General features: G+C 45.9%; 1 protein-coding gene across 1 annotated transcript; it reads left to right on the plus strand.

Annotated features, from left to right (window-relative positions):
• The first annotated feature begins 15,105 nt into the window (after positions 1–15,105).
• Positions 15,106–20,813, plus strand: LOC109760547 (uncharacterized). Its single transcript, XM_020319356.4, has 4 exons — positions 15,106–15,156; positions 15,541–15,620; positions 15,711–15,769; positions 20,264–20,813. The coding sequence occupies exons 1-4, from the start codon at positions 15,106–15,108 to the stop codon at positions 20,566–20,568; spliced, it is 495 nt and encodes a 164-aa protein (XP_020174945.1). The 3' UTR covers positions 20,569–20,813.
• Positions 20,814–21,053: the final 240 nt, after the last annotated feature.

Genomic DNA, 21,053 nt, shown 5'->3' on the forward strand with positions numbered 1-21,053 from the left:
TCTTTATTATCTTGCAAACCTATCCTACAACACCTTCAAAGTACTTCTAGTTTCATACTTGTTCTTGGTAAAGCGTGCGTAGAGTTGTATCGGTGGTCGATAGAACTTGAGGGAATATCTGTTCTACCTTTAGCTCCTCGTTGGGTTCGACACTCTTACTTATCGAAAGAGGCTACAACTGATCCCCTATACTTGTGGGTTATCATCAATCCCTTCACGGTTACTTGCAAAAGTGAGATCTGATAGAGATAGATGAAAGTAAAGGAACGGTAAAGTAAATATTTTTGGTATTTTTGATTTATAGATAAGAAAGTAAAAGATTGCAAAATAGTAGATCGGAAACTTATATGATGGAAAATAGACCCGGGGGCCATAGGTTTCACTAGAGGCTTCTCTCAAGAAAGAAAATAATATGGTGGGTGAACAAATTACTGCCGGGCAATTGATAGAAAAGCACAAAGTTATGACGATATCTAAGGCAATGATCATGAATATAGGCATCACGTCCGTGTCAAGTAGACCGAAACGATTCTGCATCTACTACTATCACTTCACACATCGACCGCTATCCAGCATGCATCTAGAGTATTAAGTTCATAAAGAACGGAGTAACGCTTTAAGCAAGATGACATGATGTAGAGGAATTAACTCAAGCAATATGATGAAAACCCCATCTTTTTATCCTCGATGGCAACAATACAATACGTGCCTTGCTGCCCCTACTGTCACTAGGAAAGGACACCGCAAGATTGAACCCAAAGCTAAGCACTTCTCCCATTGCAAGAAAAACCAATCTAGTTGGCCAAAACCAAACCGATAGTTCAAAGAGAATTACAAAGATATCAAATCATGCATAAAAGAATTCAAAGAAGATTTAAATAATATTCATAGATAAGCTGATCATAAATCCACAATTCATCGGATCTCGGCAAACACACCACAAAAAAGTATTACATCGGATAGATCTCCAAGAACATCGAGGAGAACATGGTATTGAGAATCAAAGAGAGAGAAGAAGCCACCTAGCTACTAGCTATGGACCCGTAGGTCTGTGGTAAACTACTCACGCTTTATCAGAAGGGCAATAGAGTTGATGTAGAAGCCCTCCATGATCGAATGCCCCTTTGGCAGGGTGCCGGAAAAGGTCCCTAGATGGGATCTCACGGGTACAAAAGGTTGCGGCGGTGGAAAAGTGTTTTCGTGGATGCCTTTGATGGTTTGGGGATATTTGGGAATATATAGGCGAAAGAATTAGGTCAGGAGGTGCACGGGGGGCCCACAAGGGTGGGAAGCGCGCCCTACCCCCTGGGCGCGCCCTCCGTCCTTGTGGCCGCCTCGTGGCTCCTCCGACTTCATCTCCAAGTCTCATGGGTGTCTTCTGGTCCAAGAAAAATCATTGCGAAGGTTTCATTCCGTTTGGACTCCGTTTGGTATTCCTTTTCTGCAAAACTCAAAAACAAGGAAAAAACAGGAACTGACACGGGGCTCTAGGTTAATAGGTTAGTCCCAAAAATAATGTAAACCAGCATATTAATGCCTATAAAACATTCAAAACAGATAATAGAATAGCATGTAACAATCGAAAATTATAGATACGTTGGAGACGTATCACCCACTTCTACCATTAAAAACCAGCCCAAGTTCTAAAGTGGAAGAAGTTAACGAATAAGAGAAGCTTAGAGGGACGACTCACCGATGGTGCTTCGCTGTCCTTGACGACTCAGGTCACACACGCACAGACTCATCCATAGCGCCGACCAACCACAACGTGTGTGCTGGCCTGCCAAGGTAGATCTCCTGCTTGTTGCTATCCTCCCCTGCGCAGCTCTGCCGGCCGCATCGTCAAAGTCCGTCTTTGAGAGCGCATCCCATAGATCAATCCACTTGTGTGTTGCTGCACATGAGCGGTAGTGGTGGGATCGGCGGAGATTGCAAATTCGGCCGGGTCTAGTGGTTAGGCGGCTGAGAGGAGCAAACAGATGATTGGATCGAGGAGATGGGGTCGAGCGAGGGTGGATGGAACGGTTCGAGAAAACCAAAAGGAAGAGAGGGGGAAGAAAACCAGAGGAGATGGGATGCGGACGAGAGCGATTTTCTCGCGTGTGGGAGGGAGACGATCGATGGACGAAGGGAGGCAGGACACGATCCGTTGGCAGGAAAAGGAACGCTACACATTTTTTAGGTAGTAGAGATAAGTAACGTAATTATCGCCTTTGAGACACAAAAGGGCATTTGATCTAGTGGTATGATTCTCACTTAGGCCTCGTTTGACAGAAGCGGTTTGAATGGGTTTCCAGAGGATAATCCTCACGGGGGTCGCAACCCCCCCCCCCACCAAAGACCCAACGCCCTATTTGATATGCGGGGTTGGCAAAAATCACATATTTGACCTGAGGGCGAAATCAAATCACAAACTGACCTGCTCTCGAATTTTTTTCACAATGGTGACCCTTTCGTGTGGCGCCCGACAGCTAGGCACCGCACACAACTGTGCAGCGCCTCGGCCTTAGGCGTCACACCTCCTGCCAGCGTGGCAGCCCTGGTCCAGTTGTGGCCCCACAGACAGCACTGCAGCGCCTAAGGCTTAGGCGCCACGCTTGTAATGTGCAGCGCCCATCTCTTAGGTGCTGCACAGTCTGTGTTCCACTTAGGCTGGCCCACCCTCTCTCCCCTCCCACCCCCACCCCCACACACCCCCACCCCACCCAAACCCTTAGACTTGCGCCCCTCCTCTCTTCCCCTCTCCCCCCCTCTCAAATCCTTCTCAAATCTTGCAAATCTGGAGTATTTGACCGTGGATTTCGAAGCCAACCCCTCCCTTAAGGTAATCTCCTCTAATCCCCTCGTTTTCATCCATAGGAATTGTCACATTTGCTCAAATCTTGCTACTTTGGGGAAACCCTGGTTTTGGCTTGGATTTGCAAATTTGTGTTGAATCATGTTATGTTTCTTTGCTAATTTGGTATGGTTAGGCTTTCATAGTATGCTAGGGTTAGGGTTATGTGTGTTTGATGTTGGTGTTAGGGTTATGCTATGGTTAGGGTTGCGGTAATTGTTATGTGGGGGTTATGGTTATTAATTCATATATATGTTATGGCATATGTATTTTGTGCAAATATTTTTGTTAAGTACTTACTTGATATATGTGTTTTTTTATTATTATAGGGATGGGGAGAACATGTGTTTATGTTCATCATGTGGATAAAGAGGCCTTTTTGAAAGGCAATGTTGAGCCGGACCCGGATGAGCTTGACATGGTGTTTGAGAGTAGTCCTAGCTATGCGGAGCTCTTGGACCAAGTGAGGAAGGATTTGAATTGGATGGACCCAAGTGACGTTGTTGAGGTCGAGGGAAGGCATAATGTTGGTTTTGGAATGCACATCTGTTGGAAGACAATGCGTGTGAACTCCGAGCAACGTTGGGTTGCATACAAGGAGACGGTTGCCGAATCTCTGGACAAGGCTCTTGAGTTATTTGCCTCCAAGAAGGTTGAGTCTAATTTGAATTTGGACTTGAACCGGAACCCCTCCCCGTTGGTTGCTAGCACTCCCCCACCCATTAACCAAGATCAAATGAGTGAACCTCATTTCATGCAACAAGATTGGCCAACATTGAGCCCGACTCCAAACAACCAAACTTAAGCTTTTGAAGAGGAGAATGATGAGTACGAGGAGGATGACAACGAAGGTGATATCCATGACAACAATGTGGGTGATCTCGACCAATATCATGTGCAAGAGACAATGGACCAATCCATCCCTTTTTCCCGTGCATATGCATCGGACTCGGATGACGATGGTCCTAATGAAGAAGTTGATGAGGAGGGGTTCACGCCGAAGGAGGCCCAAGCATTCAAGAAGGTATTCGGGCGGGATCACAAGACACCATTGTTCAAGGATCTTAGTCTCGCGGATGAAGCCGTTGTGGATGGTGGCAAATGCATATCTCTTGGAGCTAGGCCAAGTTCTCACCGTGATTTGGAAGACGGCAAGAACGGGATATATCCCGGTTGTGAGTTTGAATCCTTCTTGGAATTGAAGATGTGGCTCGACAACTACTCGATTACACATTATCGTCCACATAAAGTGGCCAACTCGGACGTCAATGTGCGTTACACGGTCAAATGTGAAGTGCCAAGATGTCCATGGATTGTGCGTGCAAGGCCATGGAAAGGAGGTCCCCCTTGGCTCATAGTGAGTTGTCTACCAACTCATATGTGCCGGCACAAGAATGCAGATGGCGAGCTTGTGTACCAACAACACAGACAACTCACGTCCAAGTTCATTGCTTACAGGTTATCCAACCAAATATCCACACTTCCAATAATGAGCATCAAGAGTGTCATTGACCTTGTGAAAGCCATCTTTCATTACAAGGTGAAGTACGGCAAGGCATGGAAGGTGAAGCAAGCCGCATTCAAGATGTTGTATGGCAATTGGGAGGAAGCATACAACCGACTCCCTAGGTTGTTGTTAGCTATGGCCGCCACAAACCCAGGCATGGTTCACGTGGTTGAGCTTCATGGGCACCAAACATTGATTCATAACGGGAGGACCGTCCGAGTATTTGGCCGTGCATTTTGGGCCTTTGAGCAATGCGTGAGGGCTTTTGAGCATTGTCGGCCCGTCATCGCCATTGATGGCACGTTCTTGACCGGACAATACAAGGGCACTTTATTGGTTGCAATAGCAAGTGATGCCAATAACCGGGTGTTACCTTTGGCTTTCGCTTTGGTTGAGGTGGAGAACAATGATAACTGGGAGTGGTTCTTGCGTCAATTGAGAACAAGGGTATTACCGGCTGAAAGGGAAATTTGTGTCATATCGGATCGCCATCCAGGAATTCTAAACGTGGTGGTGGTTGGCATTCCCGGACATACAAAGTTGCACTATCGATGGTGCATGAGGCACTTTTGTGCAAACTTCTATAGGGCATGTGGTATCAAGGAGTTGGCCGATGATCTTCAAGATTGTTGTCTCGCTTTCACCAACAAGCGGTTTGCCACATTGTTCAATGCATTGCTCAGACACAAGAAACTTGACCCCGGTGGTCTTGAATTTCTCAATAAGAACATTGTTGAAAGGAATATGTGGGCACGTGCTTTCGATGAAGATGGCCGGAGGTACGGTCAAATGACAAGCAATATGGCAGAATGCTTCAATAAGGTGCTCAAGGGTGTATGTGCATTACCCGTGACGACAATAGTTCAATACACATTTGACAAGATGAATGGATACTTTTTAAAGTACTCAATGGAGACGGATAAGCAGATTGCTGGTGAGAACAAGGATAAGCACAAGTACTATTTCCCACCAAAGGTTGAAGAATGGTTGGACTTTCAATCACAAAAGGCAGACTCCCAAGAAGTTGTACTATATGACGACAACGAGTGGAAGTATGAGGTGAAAGAGCCTGGAGGAACCACAAACGATGGCCACCAACACGGAGGCGCGCTTTCAAGGTGTCCCTAACACGGTGTGATTGCAGCTGCATGAGGCCATCGTTGCTTCATCTCCCATGCTCGCACTTGTTAAACACATCCCGTGTTAGGAATGTGGACGTCAATCACCCTCTTACCATGAGGGAGTCCGAGTTCTCAATCATGACGGTAAAGAATACATGGGCTCCCCGGTTTCAGCCATACTTGGACCAATCACAATGGCCGGAGTATCATGGAGTTCAACTATGGCCGGACCCGGAATTGAAGGTCGTTAGACGGGGAAGACGTAAGACAAAGTGACTTAGAGTTGACATGGACGGATGGGGCCGTGGTGGCAGTGGAGAATATGGCACTGACCAATTCCAAGAGCCTCGTGAGCAATCCCGTTGTGGGGACTGTAGTCATCGGAGACACAACACAAGAACTTGTCCCAAACCAAGAAAAAGATCAAAGAAAAATGATGCAAGCACAAGCCAAGCAAATGATAGCCAACCAAGTCAACCAAGGAGTAGCCAACCAAGTCAAACAAGCCAACGAGGAACTAGGCAACAAAGAGGGAGTCAACTAGGTCTTAGAAGAGGCCGTGGTGGTGGTAGAGGCTGTGGTGATGGTCTTGGCCGTGGTGATGGCCTAGGCCGTGGGGATGGTCTTGGCCGTGGTGATGGTATTGGCCGTGGTGAAGGCCTAGGCCATGGTGAGGGTCTTGGCCGTGGTGGTGGGAGAGGCCGTGGTGATGGTCTTGGCCGTGGTGAAGGCCTAGGCCGTGGCGACGGTATTGGCCATGGTGGTGGTAGAGCCCGTGGTGGTGGTCTAGGCCGTGGTGGCGGTAGAGGCCGTGGTGGTGGTAGAGGCCGTAGTGGTGATCTTGGCCTTGGCGGCGGCCGTAGTGGAGGAATGTTCTCTTGGCTCAATGGACCATTGTCGTATGTGACTTACTATGATATTGTTCTTTTGGATCAATGCTTGTGTTGTCATTTTGCATTGTGTGACTAACTATTATATTGCCATTTTCATAGGTATGGAAACAATGAAGGGGGTGGAGGACACGGAGGGGGAAGGTGAGATCCCTTGGTGGTCGGAGGATGGAGAAGAAGAACAAGAAGAAGAAGAAGAAGAAGAAGAGAGGAAGAAGAAGAAGGGACAAGGACCGTGACCTTCTTATGAACCAAAATGTGTGCTACTATGTGCTATGAGACGTAAATGACTATGTGTTTTGGCTCAATGTTTGTGTATGACTATGTGATTGGACTACTCTATTGCTATGTGTGTATGACTATGTGATTTGGACTACTATATGTGCTATGTCTTCTTTCTGTGTTTTGGACTACTACATGTGATTTGGATATGATTATGTGCCATCTATGTGAATCACAAAACATAAAAAGCACTTGGTATTTGAAAACAGCAGATAGTGCAGCGCCTAAGGGCAAGGCGCCATACTACACAGTGCAGCGCCTCTCCCTTAGGCGCTGCACACTGACTTAGCAAATTTTTGGGTGCAAAAGCTACTGGAACGCTTCTGTTGCTCTCTGGACTGGCATGTCCATGTGTGCAGCGCCTATGGGAGAGGCGCCACACTACACAGTGCAGCGCCTTGCCCTTAGGCGCTGCACACCTGGACATGCCAGTCCAGAGAGCAACAGAAGAGTTCCAGTAGCTTTTCGACCCAAAAATTTGCTAAGTTAGTGTGCAGCGCCTAAGGCCAAGGCGCTGCACTGTACTGTGCAGGTCAAAAAGCTACTGGAACGCTTCTGTTGCTCTCTGGAATGGCATGTCCAGGTGTGCAGTGCCTAAGGGCAAGGTGCTCCACTGTGTAGTGTGGCGCCTTTCCCTTAGGCGCTGCACGTCTGACATCTATTAGGCTGCACTCACCCCCTCCCACCCATCCCCACCCCACACACCCCCACCCCCACACAAACCCGAAGCTCAGTGCCTCCCCTCTGCCCTCCTCTCTCCCCCTCTCAAATCCTTCTCAGATCCGGAGTATTTGACCGTTGATTTCGAAGCCAACCCCTCCCTTAAGGTATTCTCCTCCGATCCCCTCGTTTTCATCCATAGGAATTGTCACATTTGCTCAAATGTTGCTACTTTGGGAAACCCTAGTTTTGTCTTGGATTTGCAAATTTGTGTTGAATCATGTTATGTTTCTTTGCTAATTTGGTATGGTTAGGCTTTCATAGTATGCTAGGGTTAGGGTTATGTGTGTTTGATGTTGGTGTTAGGGTTATGCTATGGTTAGGGTTGTGGTTATTGTTAAGTGGGGGTTAGGGTTAACCAAGAATTCTCGGTTTTGTAGGCATGGCTTCATTCGGTTCCATGACGAGGCCACTGTGTGCTAACCAAGAAGACATGCCGAACAAGTGGGAGGACGCATCTTTGGACAAGGTGAAGGAGAAAGATGTCAACATCCCGCCATGTTGGTGTGGAGATGTTTGCAAGGTGAAGGTGTCCACCGACCGAAAGAAATCATGGACGGAAGGGCGGAGATATTTTGTATGCCCGAACTATGCTTATGATCGTGCACTTCCAACTAATGCCTATGACCAACCACCGGTAAGCTCGAGAAGTAAAATGTTACTCTCAAATGTGTGTCAACACTAACAAAAATTTTGTATGCAGTCACCGCCTCCTCTATGCAAGTACTTCACGTGGATAGATCTTGAAGTGCCAGAAGATGTCAAAAAGGACCAATACCAAGATTGTCTTAGGCGGCAACGGCGGTTCGAAGAATCGTTTCGAAGAGGCTTGGAGGTAGAGCGTCGTCAGAAGGAGAGGATGGAGCGGAAGAAACAAGAGGAGGAGAGGGCACGCCAAGCGAGACTTGCTCATGAGGAGGAGAGGGAAAGAAAGCTTGCAAAGGCTCGCGAGGCGCAAGAGGAGGACTCGGCACGTGACAAGAAGGGGAAATGGCCTCGCTCTACTCAGTAGGGACTTTGCTTCGGTGCACTCGTCGTCAACTATCTTCTAATGAATGTGTCGTGAACTTGTGAGGGCATGTGAGATGTTGGTGAACTATCTTCTAGGGCAAGCTGCCATTTGTCATTTGTAATGAATGTCTTAAGTTATGAACTGATCTTCTAATGTTTGAATTGTCTTAAGTTATGAACTGATCGGCATAAAATTTGTGTTTGTTCAAATTGCTTTGATGCTGCAGTCATTGTAAGTATTATGATGTTCCGGTGAAATGAACGTGCTGCAAATTCTGTTTTCCCAGTAAACAGCCGTGCAGCGCCCAGAACACAGGCGCTGCACTATACTGTGCAGCGCCCAAGGGATAGGCATCACACAGTACAGTGCAGCGCCTGGGTCTTGGGCGCTGCACTCTGACTTAGTAATTTTCGTGGATGGTCAGTGCTAAAAGCCTTCTGTGGCCCTCTGGATAGCCATGGCCAGTTGAGCAGCGCCTATGAGACGAGCGCTGCACTGTATGGTGCAGCTCCTAGGCGTTGGACGCTGCATAGTACAGTGCAGCGCCTGGCTGTTGGGCGCTGCAGTGCTGTTAACTGCCAAACTGCAGAAACAGATGCCATTTTGGCCTCATCAGCACTCTGCACTCACATAACTTGCTTGAACATAAATAAAATTACTATAAACTGCACATACTAAAGAAAGACAACTAATAACTTGCATCACATCATTTAGGACAATTCAACATTACTACTAGTTCGCAAACACAAATACCACACTAGTAATAGTTCACCAACATATAACATAACCTCACAAGTTCATCGACCTAATGAAACAGCTACAAGAGCACTAACAAACACAAGCACTAATGCCTTCCGCGCGTGTTCCTGGTGCCACGCCTGCAGGCAATCTTCTTCTTCCTGGGTGGACGAGCCTCCTCTTCCTGCACTTCCTCCTCCGCCTCCGCCTCCGCCTCATCATCCAAGCTAGCCATCTGCGAGGTCCCTACGACCACCTTTGGGTTGCCTCTGTTGTCAAAGTCGGTGGGAGTGTACTAGCGTATGGGCTGCCTAGGCTTCAACATATATGCGGACCGAACTTGAGCGTCCGCCAAAGTCATGTCATCATCAAGCTCATGGCCCTATCACACAATCAAACAATATGGTGAAGACCGGCGTCGTAATCAAGTGAGAATCACATCTAAAGGATTAGTCATACCTCTTGGGTGACCGTGCCCTCATCATCCAGATAAGCATATGAGGAACTCACATCATCCCCCTGATGGTGAGATGAGGGGTCTGATGGTGTACCAGACCTAGAGGCAGATGGTTCATCAAATTCGGGATCACGACAACCGAGAAGATTCGATAACTGCCTTAACTTCTTGGCCTGACGCTGTAACATGAACAAGTGTAGAAGATATCAAACTCTGCAACATAGACTGGCTCTCATAGTGAATGCGATATGTACCTTGAGGAATGCTTGTAGTGAACCATCATCATTGCCTTTTCCAACCGGTGTGTTCTCCAGAATAGACTGGCTCTCATCAGCTGCTTTCTTGATCTCGGTGCGCTGCGGATGAGAAAGAATGAACACGTTAGCCATTCAAACATGTGTAATATGGCCAACGGGAAAGTAAAGAAGGAACACTTTACCACATAGTTAATCACCGGAACAGCAGGGACTCCTTGCCCTACCCTGACATCTCTGTTGTACTTCCCCTTTGATAGATCCTCAAAGTTTTTTACGGGTTCTTCAAGAATATCCTCATTATATGCCGGCGGGCATATCTCAACTCGAGTATTTTCAAGAAGCCATCGTATGTAGTTATCAAAAGCAAGTGGGTTATGCTCACGAAGCTGGGCGCGTGCAGTGCTACGAGCTTGCTCCACACAAAGCTGGAAGCGGGTAACATACGGAGCATGATGCTTGTCCCAGTCCTTTATCTTCCGCTGCCTTCTCCTGTCCAACCTGCATGGTACAAAACCAAACATTAGGAAAATCAAGAAGGACTGACGATGCTTACTCAATGCGCTCTCTTACCTATGAACTGCTTTGTCCGTATCCACCCATTCCGGCGGGTGAGGCTGGAACAGACCAAACTGATGAAACACGCGATGTGGCAAATGAAACTCAATAGCCCAGTTGCATATCAGTGGGCACCACATAAGCCAGGGATCCCTATCTCGCAAGCACATCGGGTTGATGGAAAACTCCGGGGTGTACCCAAGTCTATCATCGGCGCCATATGGCTGCCATTCCACCTATGAAATAGGGCAACAATGCAAAATTGGTGACTTTTTTTCAGGCAAGCATGAGAAATGACTGAAGTAATGACCTCGTTACCTGCTCAGGCGTAATCGTGTCCAACTCGGCAATGTACTTTTGGTACATGAGATTGACATCATTCGTCATCTCGGAAACCACATCCCACTTGTAAGCCCAAGTGGGGCACCGTAATTCGTCATCTTCATCTTCATACCAAGGATTAAACCTGACGCTCTTCAGGCGTCCAACAGGCAGACGCTCCGAGCTCCATACAGAAAGTAGAAGCATATTACCACCAATGCCTGCACTATCTGTGATCCTGCAACACACATCATCCAGCTGCATATGAAAGAAAAACAATGTTAAATTGACAGCAAGGTTGCATTGGTAATGAAGAAATGAGTTGATAACAAAACAAACCAACTACCTGTCGGTACAAGTACGCAAGAGTCGCTGAACCCCAGCTCCATTTGCTATCGAAGACAGTCAACTCCTTCAGCCACATCCATGGAGCGTTCTTGCCCGTGGAGTCAGGAAACAAAGTCCTCGAGACAACGTACCACATATAGACACGAGCATGTGTCTGGATCACATCATCAGTGGCATCCGCAGGGCACGTCACAAAGTTATTTTGAATCCACGTGAAAGCAGCTCCGGCTGCTTTCCTTTCCCTCTTCTTCTTCTCTTCTCCCTCCTCTACATCAGCCTCAGCCTCGGTAGGAGCCATACCGATAAGAGCAATTATCTGCTCGCGTCACCCATCAGAATCGGTGCTCATACAGAGAGGCCTCCCGTCGATAGCAAGACCGGTGATCAACGAGACATACTCAAGCGTCACGGTCATCTCCCCAGTCCGAAGATGGAAACTGTGAAGGAAATATGCCCTAGAGGCAATAATAAAGTTATTATTTATTTCCTTATATCATGATAAATATTTATTATTCATGCTAGAATTGTATTAACCGGAAACTTAGTACATGTGTGAATACATAGACAAACATAGTGTCACTATTATGCCTCTACTTGACTAGCTCGTTAATTGAAGATGGTTGAGTTTCCTAGCCATGGACATGAGTTGTCATTTGATTAACGGGATCACATCATTAGGAGAATGGTGTGATTGACTTGACCCATTCCGTTAGCTTAGCACTTGATCGTTTAGTATGTTGCTATTGCTTTCTTCATGACTTATACATGTTCCTATGACTATGAGATCATGCAACTCCCGTTTACCGGAGGAACACTTTGTGTGCTACCAAACGTCACAACATAACTGGGTGATTATAAAGGTGCTCTACAGGTGTCTCTAAAGGTACTTATTGGGTTGGCGTGTTTTGAGATTAGGATTTGTCACTCCGATTGTCAGAGAGGTATCTCTGGGCCCACTCGGTAATGCACATCACTATAAGCCTTGCAAGCATTGTAACTAATGAGTTAGTTACGGGATGATGTCTTACGAAACGAGTAAAGAGACTTGCTGGTAACAAGATTGAACTAGGTATTGAGATACTGAAGATCGAATCTCGGGCAAGTGACATACCGATGACAAAGGGAACGACGTATGTTGTTATGCGGTTTGACCGATAAAGATCTTCGTAGAATATGTGGGAGCCAATATGAGCATCTAGGTTCCGCTATTGGTTATTGACCGGAGAATCGGTCATGTCTACATAGTTCTCGAACCCGTAGGGTCCGCACGCTTAAAGTTCGGTGACATTCGGTATTATGAGTTTATGTGATTTGATGTACCGAAGGTAGTTCGGAGTCCCGGATGAGATCGAGGACATGACGAGGAGTCTCTAAATGGTCGAGACGTAAAGATCGATATATTGGACGACTATATTCGGACATCGGAAAGGTTTCGAGTGATTCCGGTATTTTCGGAGTACCGGGGAGTTACGGGAATTCACCGGGAGAAGTATTGGGCCTTATTGGGCCATACGGGAATAGAGGAGAGAGGCCAAAAGGAAGGAGGCGCCCCCCCCTCTGGTCCGAATTGGACAAGGGGTGCAGCCCCCCTTTCCTTCTCCCTCTCCCCCTCTTTCCTTCTCTCCTACTCGGGAAAGGAAAGGGGAATCCTACTAGGACTTGGGAGTCCTAGTAGGACTCCCCACACTTGGCGCGCCCCCTCTAGGGCCGGCCTCTCCCTCCCTCCTTTATATACGGAGGTAGGGGGGCACCTCTAGACACAACAATTGATCTCTTGATCTCTTAGCCGTGTGCGGTGCCCCCCTCCACCATAATCCACCTCGGTCATATCGTAGCGGTGCTTAGGCGAAGCCCTGCGTCAGTAGAACATCATCATCGTCACCACGCCGTCGTGCTGACGGAACTCTCCCTCAAAGCTCGGCTGGATCGGAGTTCGAGGGACATCATCAAGTTGAACGTGTGGTGAACTCGGAGGTGCCGTGCGTTCGGTACTTGATCGGTTGGATTGTGAAGACGTACGACTACATCAACCGCGTTGTGCTAACGCTTCCACTTTCGGTCTACGAGGGTACGTGGACACACTCTCCCCTCTCGTTGCTATGCATCACCATGATCTTGCGTGTGCGTAGGAATTTTTTTGAAATTACTACGTGCTTTGCACACAGGTGGCTGGCGGGTGTCAGTTTCTCCAACTTTAGTTGAACCGAGTGTGGCTATGCCCGGTCCTTGAGAAGGTTAAAACAGCACTAACTTGACGAACTATCGTTGTGGTATTGATGCGTAGGTAAGAACGGTTCTTGCTCAGCCCGTAGCAGCCACGTAAAACTTGCAACAACAAAGTAGAGGACGTCTAACTTTTTTTTGCAGGGCATGTTGTGATGTGATATGGTCAAGGCATGATGCTAAATTTTATTGTATGACATGATCATGTTTTGTAACCGAGTTATCGGCAACTGGCAGGAGCCATATGGTTGTCGCTTTATTGTATGCAATGCAATCGCCCTGTAATGCTTTACTTTATCACTAAGCGGTAGCGATAGTCGTAGAAGCATAAGTTGGCAAGACGACAACGATGCTACGGTGGAGATCAAGGTGTCGCGCCGGTGATGATGGTGATCATGAAGGTGCTTCGGAGATGGAGATCACAAGCACAAGATGATGATGGCCATATTATATCACTTATATTGATTGCATGTGATGTTTATCTTTTATGCATCTTATCTTGCTTTGATTGACGATAGCATTATAAGATGATTTCTCACTAAATTTCAAGATAAAAGTGTTCTCCCTGAGTATGCACCGTTGCCAAAGTTCGTCGTGCCCAGACACCACGTGATGATCGGGTGCGATAAGCTCTACGTCCATCTACAACGGGTGCAAGCCAGTTTTGCACACGCAGAATACTCAGGTTAAACTTGACGAGCCTAGCATATGCAGATATGGCCTCGGAACACTGAGACCGAAAGGTCGAGCGTGAATCATATAGTAGATATGATTAACATAGTGATGTTCACCATTGAAAACTACTCCATTTCACGTGATGATCGGTTATGGTTTAGTTGATTTGGATCACGTGATCACTTAGATGATTAGAGGGATGTCTATCTAAGTGGGAGTTCTTAAGTAATATGATTAATTGAACTTAAATTTATCATGAACTTAGTACCTGATAGTATTTTGCATGTCTATGTTGTTGTAGATAGATGGCTCGTGTTGTTGTTCCATTGAATTTTAATGCGTTCCTTGAGAAAGCAAAGTTGAAAGATTGGTAGCAATTACACGGACTGGGTCCATAACTTGAGGATTATCCTCATTGCTGCACAGAAGAATTACGTCCTGGAAGAACCGCTAGGTGCCAAACCTGCTGCAGGAGCAACACCAGATGTTATGAACGTCTGGCAGAGCAAAGCTGATGACTACTTGATAGTTTAGTGTGCCATGCTTTACGGCTTAGAATCGGGACTTCAACGACGTTTTGAACGTCATGGAGCATATGAGATGTTCCAGGAGTTGAAGTTAATATTTCAAGCAAATGCCCGGATTGAGAGATATGAAGTCTCCAATAAGTTCTACAGCTGCAAGATGGAGGAGAATAGTTCTGTCAGTGAGCATATACTCAGAATGTCTGGGTATAACAATCACTTGATTCAACTGGGAGTTAATCTTCCGGATGATAGCATCATTGACAGAATTCTTCAATCACTGCCACCAAGCTACAAGAGCTTCGTGATGAATTATAACATGCAAGGGATGGATAAGACGATTCCCGAGCTCTTCGCAATGCTAAAGGCTGTGGAGGTAGAAATCAAGAAGGAGCATCAAGTGTTGATGGTCAATAAGACCACCAGTTTCAAGAAAAAGGGCAAAGGGAAGAAAAAGGGGAACTTCAAGAAGAACAGCAAACAAGTTGCTGCTCAGGAGAAGAAACCCAAGTCTGGACCTAAGCCTGAGACTGAGTGCTTTTACTGCAAGCAGACTGGTCACTTGAAGCGGAACTGCCCCAAGTATTTGGCGGATAAGAAGGATGGCAAGGTGAACAAAGGTATATGTGATAATCTGTCATGCCCCTACCTGAAGGCAATACAACTTATTTTATGCTTTTGTTTGGGCAAGTAGGTTGGAAAATAGCAGAAACAAGTAGGATTTTTAGACCATCCTGTCCGATATGATGCAAAAACCATGCATTATTTGCATCAAGTGTGGGAAGGAACCTATAGCTTCCCTAGGAATTTCTGTATTCAAAAGGCTAGTGGCATGACCAGTAATCTCACATAATGTCCTGTTAGCCCAGAAAATTAGCAAGCGAAGTTTTGGCTTTGCCTAATTATCATCCAGTTACTATTTTTTTATGTCTTATGCTGTTGACACTAAAGCATTATTTTGTATCTGCGCATACTGCTTACTACATTTGTATTGTTAACTTGAATCCATCCTGAGTTCCTGACATTTCTTTTGTACAATTTGTTTGTGTCGCTGTTCTTTTCGTGGAACATTAGTACCACTTGGGAAGAGGTCACATAGGTGTATCTATTAAAGCAAAGCTTTACCGTCTCTTGGAACAAAGATCGGCTACATGGTATTTATTTGTTGGTTGGAGTTTTGATTGCATCACCATGATTGTTTTCTGAACTATTTATTTTCTTAACTAATTTGATCTTTTTTGTAGCCCATATTTTGTTATTCCTTTGTGGAGAGGAAGTGGATATACCACCATGTTTATGCAAGGTTATTTCTCGGCTCTTCTGCATATATTCAATTTTTATAAGCCTTGTTGACTGCTTTCCTTTTCATAATTTTCCATTGAAACTGAACTTGTTACAATCTATAAGTATGTTCTTTACTAACCATATATTTTTGAATTTTCATATCAATGGACTTTGGTCAATTTGACATTCTTAATATCATGTGCATGTTATTGTTCAAGTGTCCGATTTTATGTTTTGTTGATTATCAGTAAATGAAACCAGTGATTATAACCCTTGGAACACAAATCTGCTTATTTTAGACGAGGCTGTTTGAACCTGGTATCTAGGCAAAATTGGCTACATGACACTCTAAATCCGTGGTATTTACTCTATCGTACTATAAATTCATTGCTTGCCAAGACAAACTGTAAGCTTGCATCGATTTGCCAACATGCACTCCTCCTACTATAACATCATTCAGACTTGGGAGTGTGGAAAGCATGTAAAAATTCTGTTTTACCATTTTCTGTTAAAAAATATTGACATGTTAATAGCTGCACACAACTCTGCCTATGTTGTCTCAACATAGCCGTCCCAAGCCCGGGTAAAGGAGGAGGGTTGTGATAGGCTTGGCGAGCCAACGTAAAAACTCAGCCACTCTTATGGAGATGAAACCCAAAAGATTTTCGTTGGGGTGTAACTCTCTCAGCGACGTGCCACACCGGAACCCGGGTGTGGTGTCAAATGGGCAAGGGCCGGACCCCCCCCCCCCCCGGTGGCGTGCCGTATCTTGATCTGGATACGGTGGCAAGTGAGCGAAGATCGGGTCGTCGCATCCTTAGTGGCGCGCTACATCGACGCCCGGATGTAGTGGAAAATGAGCAAGGGTCTTCACATTTGACTCGACGAGTGCGAAGGGTAAGGAAGCTAGCCGAGCCTAGGAGGATCCGCTTAGGTAGCTGGAACGTAGAGTCTCTACAGGGAAGCTTCGGGAGCTAGTTGATGCAGCGGTGAGGAGAGGTGTTGATATCCTTTGCGTCCAAGAAACCAAATGGAGGGGACAATAGGCGAAGGAGGTGGAGGATACCGGCTTCAAGCTGTGGTACACGGGACGGCTGCAAACAGAAATGGCATAGGCATATTGATCAACAAGAGCCTCAAGTATGGAGTGGTAGACATCAAGAGACATGGGGACCAGATTATCCTGGTCAAGCTGGTAGTTGGGGACTTAGTTTTTAATGTTATCAACGCGTATGCCCCACAAGTAGGCCACAATGAGAACACCAAGAGGGAGTTCTAGGAAGGCCGAGAGGACATGGTTAGGAGTGTACTGATTGGCGAGAAGCTCTTCATAGGAGGAGACCTCAATGGCCACGTGGGTACATCTAACATAGGTTTTGAAGGGGTGCATGGGGGCTTTGGCATCAAGAATCAAGAAGGAGAAGATGTCTTAAGCTTTGCTCTAGCCTACGACATGATCGTAGCTAACACCCTCTTTAAAAAGAGAGAATCACATTAGTGACTTTTAGTAGTGGTCAACACTCTAGCCAGATTGATCTCACCCTGTCGAGAAGAGAAGATAGGCGTGCATGCCTAGATTGTAAGGTGATACCTGGAGAGAGTGTTGTCCCTCACAATAAGCTGGTGGTTGCTGACTTCCGCTTTCGGATTTGTGTCCAGCGGGATAAGTGTGCCAAAGTCGCCAGAACGAAGTGGTGGAAGATCAAGGGGGAGGTAGCTCAGGCGTTCAAGGAGAGGGTCATTAAGGAGGGCCCTTGGGAGGAAGGAGGGGATGCAGACAATGTGTGGATGAAGATGGCGACTTGCATTCGTAAGGTGGTCTTGGAGGAGTTTGGATTGTCCAGGGGAAGGAGAAACAAAGCTAAGGATACCTGGTGGTGGAATGATGATGTCTAGAAGGCGATTAAGGAGAAAAAAGATTGTGTCAGACGCCTATACCTGGATAGGAGTGCAGACAACATAGAGAAGTACAAGATGGCAAAGAAGGCCGCCAAGCGAGCTGTCAGTGAAGCAAGGGGTCGGGCGTATAAGGACCGCTATCGGCGGTTAGGCATGAAGGAAGGCGAAAGGGACATCTATAAGATGGCCAAGATCCGAGAGAGGAAGACGAGGGATGTTGGCCAAGTCAAATGCATCAAAGACGGAGCAGACTAGCTCCTGGTGAAGGACAAGGAGATTAAGTATAGATGGCGGGAGTACTTCGACTAGATGTTCAATGGCTAACCAAGCTTTTCAACCTCATTTTTCGGGCAAACAAGATTCCAGAAGAATGGAGACGGAGCATATTAGTACCAATCTTCAAGACAAGGGGGATGTGCAAAGTTGTACTAAGTACCGTGGAATTAAGCTGATGAGCCATACAATGAAGCTATGTGAGAGAGTCATTCAGCACCGCTTAAGAAGAAAGACAAGCATGACCAAAAATCAGTTTGGTTTCATGCCTGGGAGGTCGACCATGGAAGCCTTTTCTTGGTACGACAACTTATGGAGAGATACAGGGAGCAAAAGAAGGACCTTCATATGGTGTTCATTGACCTGGAGAAGTCCTATGATAAGATACCGCGGAATGTCCCATGGTGGGCCTTGGAGAAACACAAAGTCCTAGCAAAGTACATTACCCTCATCAAGGACATGTACGATAATATTGTGACAAGTGTTCGAACAAGTGATGTCGACACTGGTGACATCCCGATTAAGATAGGACTGTATCAGGGTCAGCTTTGAGCCCTTATCTTTTTGATTTGGTGATGGATGAGGTCACAAGGGATATACGAGATATCCCATGGTGTACGCTCTTTGCGGATGATTTGGTGCGAGTTGATGATAGTCAGATGGGGGTCAAATAGGAAGTTAGAGTTATGGAGACAAACCTTGGAATCGAAAGGTTTTAGGCTTAGTAGAACTAAAACCGAGTACATAAGGTGCGGTTTTAGTACTACTAGGCGCGAGGAGGAGGTTAGCCTTGATGGACAGGTGGTGCCTCAGAAGGGCACCTTTCCATATTTGGGGTCAATGCTGCAGAAGGATGGGGGTATTGATAAAGGTGAACCATCGAATCAAAGCCGGATGGATGAAGTGGCATCAAGCTTCTGGCATTCTCTGTGACAAGAGAGTGCCACGAAAGCTAAAAGGCATGTTATATAGGACGGCGGTTCGACCCGTAATGTTGTATGGCGCCGAGTGTTGGCTGACTAAAAGTCGGCATGTTCAATAATTAGGTGTGGTGGATACGCGCATGTTGAGAAGGATGTGTGGCCACACGAGGAAGGTTCGAGTCCGGAATGATGATATTCGAGATAGAGTTGCGGTAGCACCAATTAAAGAGAAGCTTGTCCAACATCGTCTGAGATGGTTTGGGCATATTCAGTGCAGGCCTCCAGAAGCTCCAGTGCATAGTGGACGGCTAAAGCGTGCGGATAATGTCAAGAGAGGTCGGGGTAGACCGAATTTGACATGGGAGGAGTCTGTAAAGAGAGATTTGAAAGATTGGAGTATCACCAAAGAACAACCATGGATAGAGGTGCGTGGAAGTTTGCTATCCATGTGCCAGAACCATGAGTTGGTCGTGAGATCTTATGGGTTTCACCTCTAGCCTACCCCAATTTGTTTGGGACTAAAGGCTTTGTTGTTATTGTTTAATAGCTGCACACAGTAGACATGCACAACAATATTTACACAGAAATTAACCGATGCACATTTGTCTTGATAGATGCCATCACAAGCAACTAAGTCTCTAGATCACCAAACACACAAACAGATTTTTACCGCTCTCTCTCTCCCAAGCCAGAAAATATTACTCCCTCCGATCCATATTACTTTTCGCTCAAATGGATGTAATGTATCTAGACGTATTTCAGTGCTAGATACATCCGTTAGAGCGACAAGTAACATGGATCGAAGGGGTATTACAACTGGTGTAGTCTGTTCAGGCGAAAAGCCATAATTTTAGAACGCCTTAGCAAAGTTACAAACTTGGAGCGTGATGGAGCAAATATCATTAATTTGTAGTGTCCTGTAGCCAATTTGTCTCTCAAGAATGGTACATATACTCACGCTCATATGGTCATACCAAATGAACATCGACAGACTGCTGACAAATGAACTAAGTATCCATGCTGTATCATCGCGCCAACCTCAAGCCCTATCACTTAATAGCTTATAGTACTGATGGATTTACACGTAAATGTATTACTAACCAAGTAATTATATTTTGAACATCCCATTCAAATGTATGGGTGTGCTGGGGTAGTATAGGAATAGTAACTCTACATCTTATACCGTTAATGTTTGTGTCTAGTATCTTCTCCACAACTGTAAGGCAGTGAGGCTGCAGTCTAAAAATTCGGTAAATTTTGGTGAAATTAAATGGAAATTTATGAAGCAGTTGTAGTGTTGAATAGATACGCCGTTTTCTGAATGGCCATTCGTTTTGTTCAAAACCCACCTATGGGAACTGCCACTGTTTGTTTTATTTGAAGCTAACTGCCCTATTCTGTGCCGTTCAACATTGCAGTCCAGCTGCCACACATGATCTTCACAGGGCTTGAAGACTACAAAGCAAGAGGAACTCAAGCAAGCCCTTACTATACAATCACTCATTTCACAGAGTTTGCAGAAACCAAGGATACAGTGCTTGTCCGAGGAGACGTTGTCTTCACCAGCAAACTAACCGATGCAGAGGCGAAGTGTCTTTTAGTGACCGCGCACTCCTTCTACCTGAACGATGTGCGGTACAAGCTCGTGGAGCGTTTCAACAAGGAAACACATGATTTCGAGTTCAAAGACGTCCTTCAGGCGCTTGAAATGCCGTCCATGTGAGCAGAGATGTCAAGCCATCGTGCGACGACAAAGCTTCTCAGCATGGTGAACCTGAAACTACTGCCGAGAATGAAACTACAAGTACTTTTGCCCCCCATTTTTTGTGGCAGTTGTATCCTGGAAAAACTAGAAGAACGCCCGTGCGTTGCAACGGGGCACATTGACTTTAAAAGTTCAATATTAATCATGTTAATATTCTCATATATATCAAGTGACATTGGCGACCTTTTTTATCATCAAATCCTTACACACACTCTCCCTCCCTGTTCCTCACTCTCCCCCTCTCCCTCTCTCTCTATGTCTCTCTAACGCACACACATATCCATTTTATTGGGTATGGGACCATAATCCATCTATTTCACACACACATGCTAGTGCATAACAATATGGATTATGTGTATTATATTTGCCACCACAACTGAGTGAATTAATTTCATGTAAATCGGCCAGCCACAGCTCCATGACAAACAATACATCTAAATTCT

This window comes from Aegilops tauschii, chromosome 5 (genome assembly GCF_002575655.3).
Source record: "Aegilops tauschii subsp. strangulata cultivar AL8/78 chromosome 5, Aet v6.0, whole genome shotgun sequence".
Classification (NCBI taxonomy): Eukaryota; Viridiplantae; Streptophyta; class Magnoliopsida; order Poales; family Poaceae; genus Aegilops; species Aegilops tauschii.

Excerpts from the sequence above, each read along its gene's own strand:
- LOC109760547 (XM_020319356.4), top strand. The coding sequence starts at position 15,106 with ATGCCCCTACCTGAAGGCAATACAACTTATTTTATGCTTTTGTTTGGG. Across the intron at positions 15,157-15,540 it reads TTATGCTTTTGTTTGGGCAA|TACCACTTGGGAAGAGGTCA; the intron begins GTAGGTTGGAAA and ends GTGGAACATTAG. Across the intron at positions 15,621-15,710 it reads GAACAAAGATCGGCTACATG|CCCATATTTTGTTATTCCTT; the intron begins GTATTTATTTGT and ends TCTTTTTTGTAG.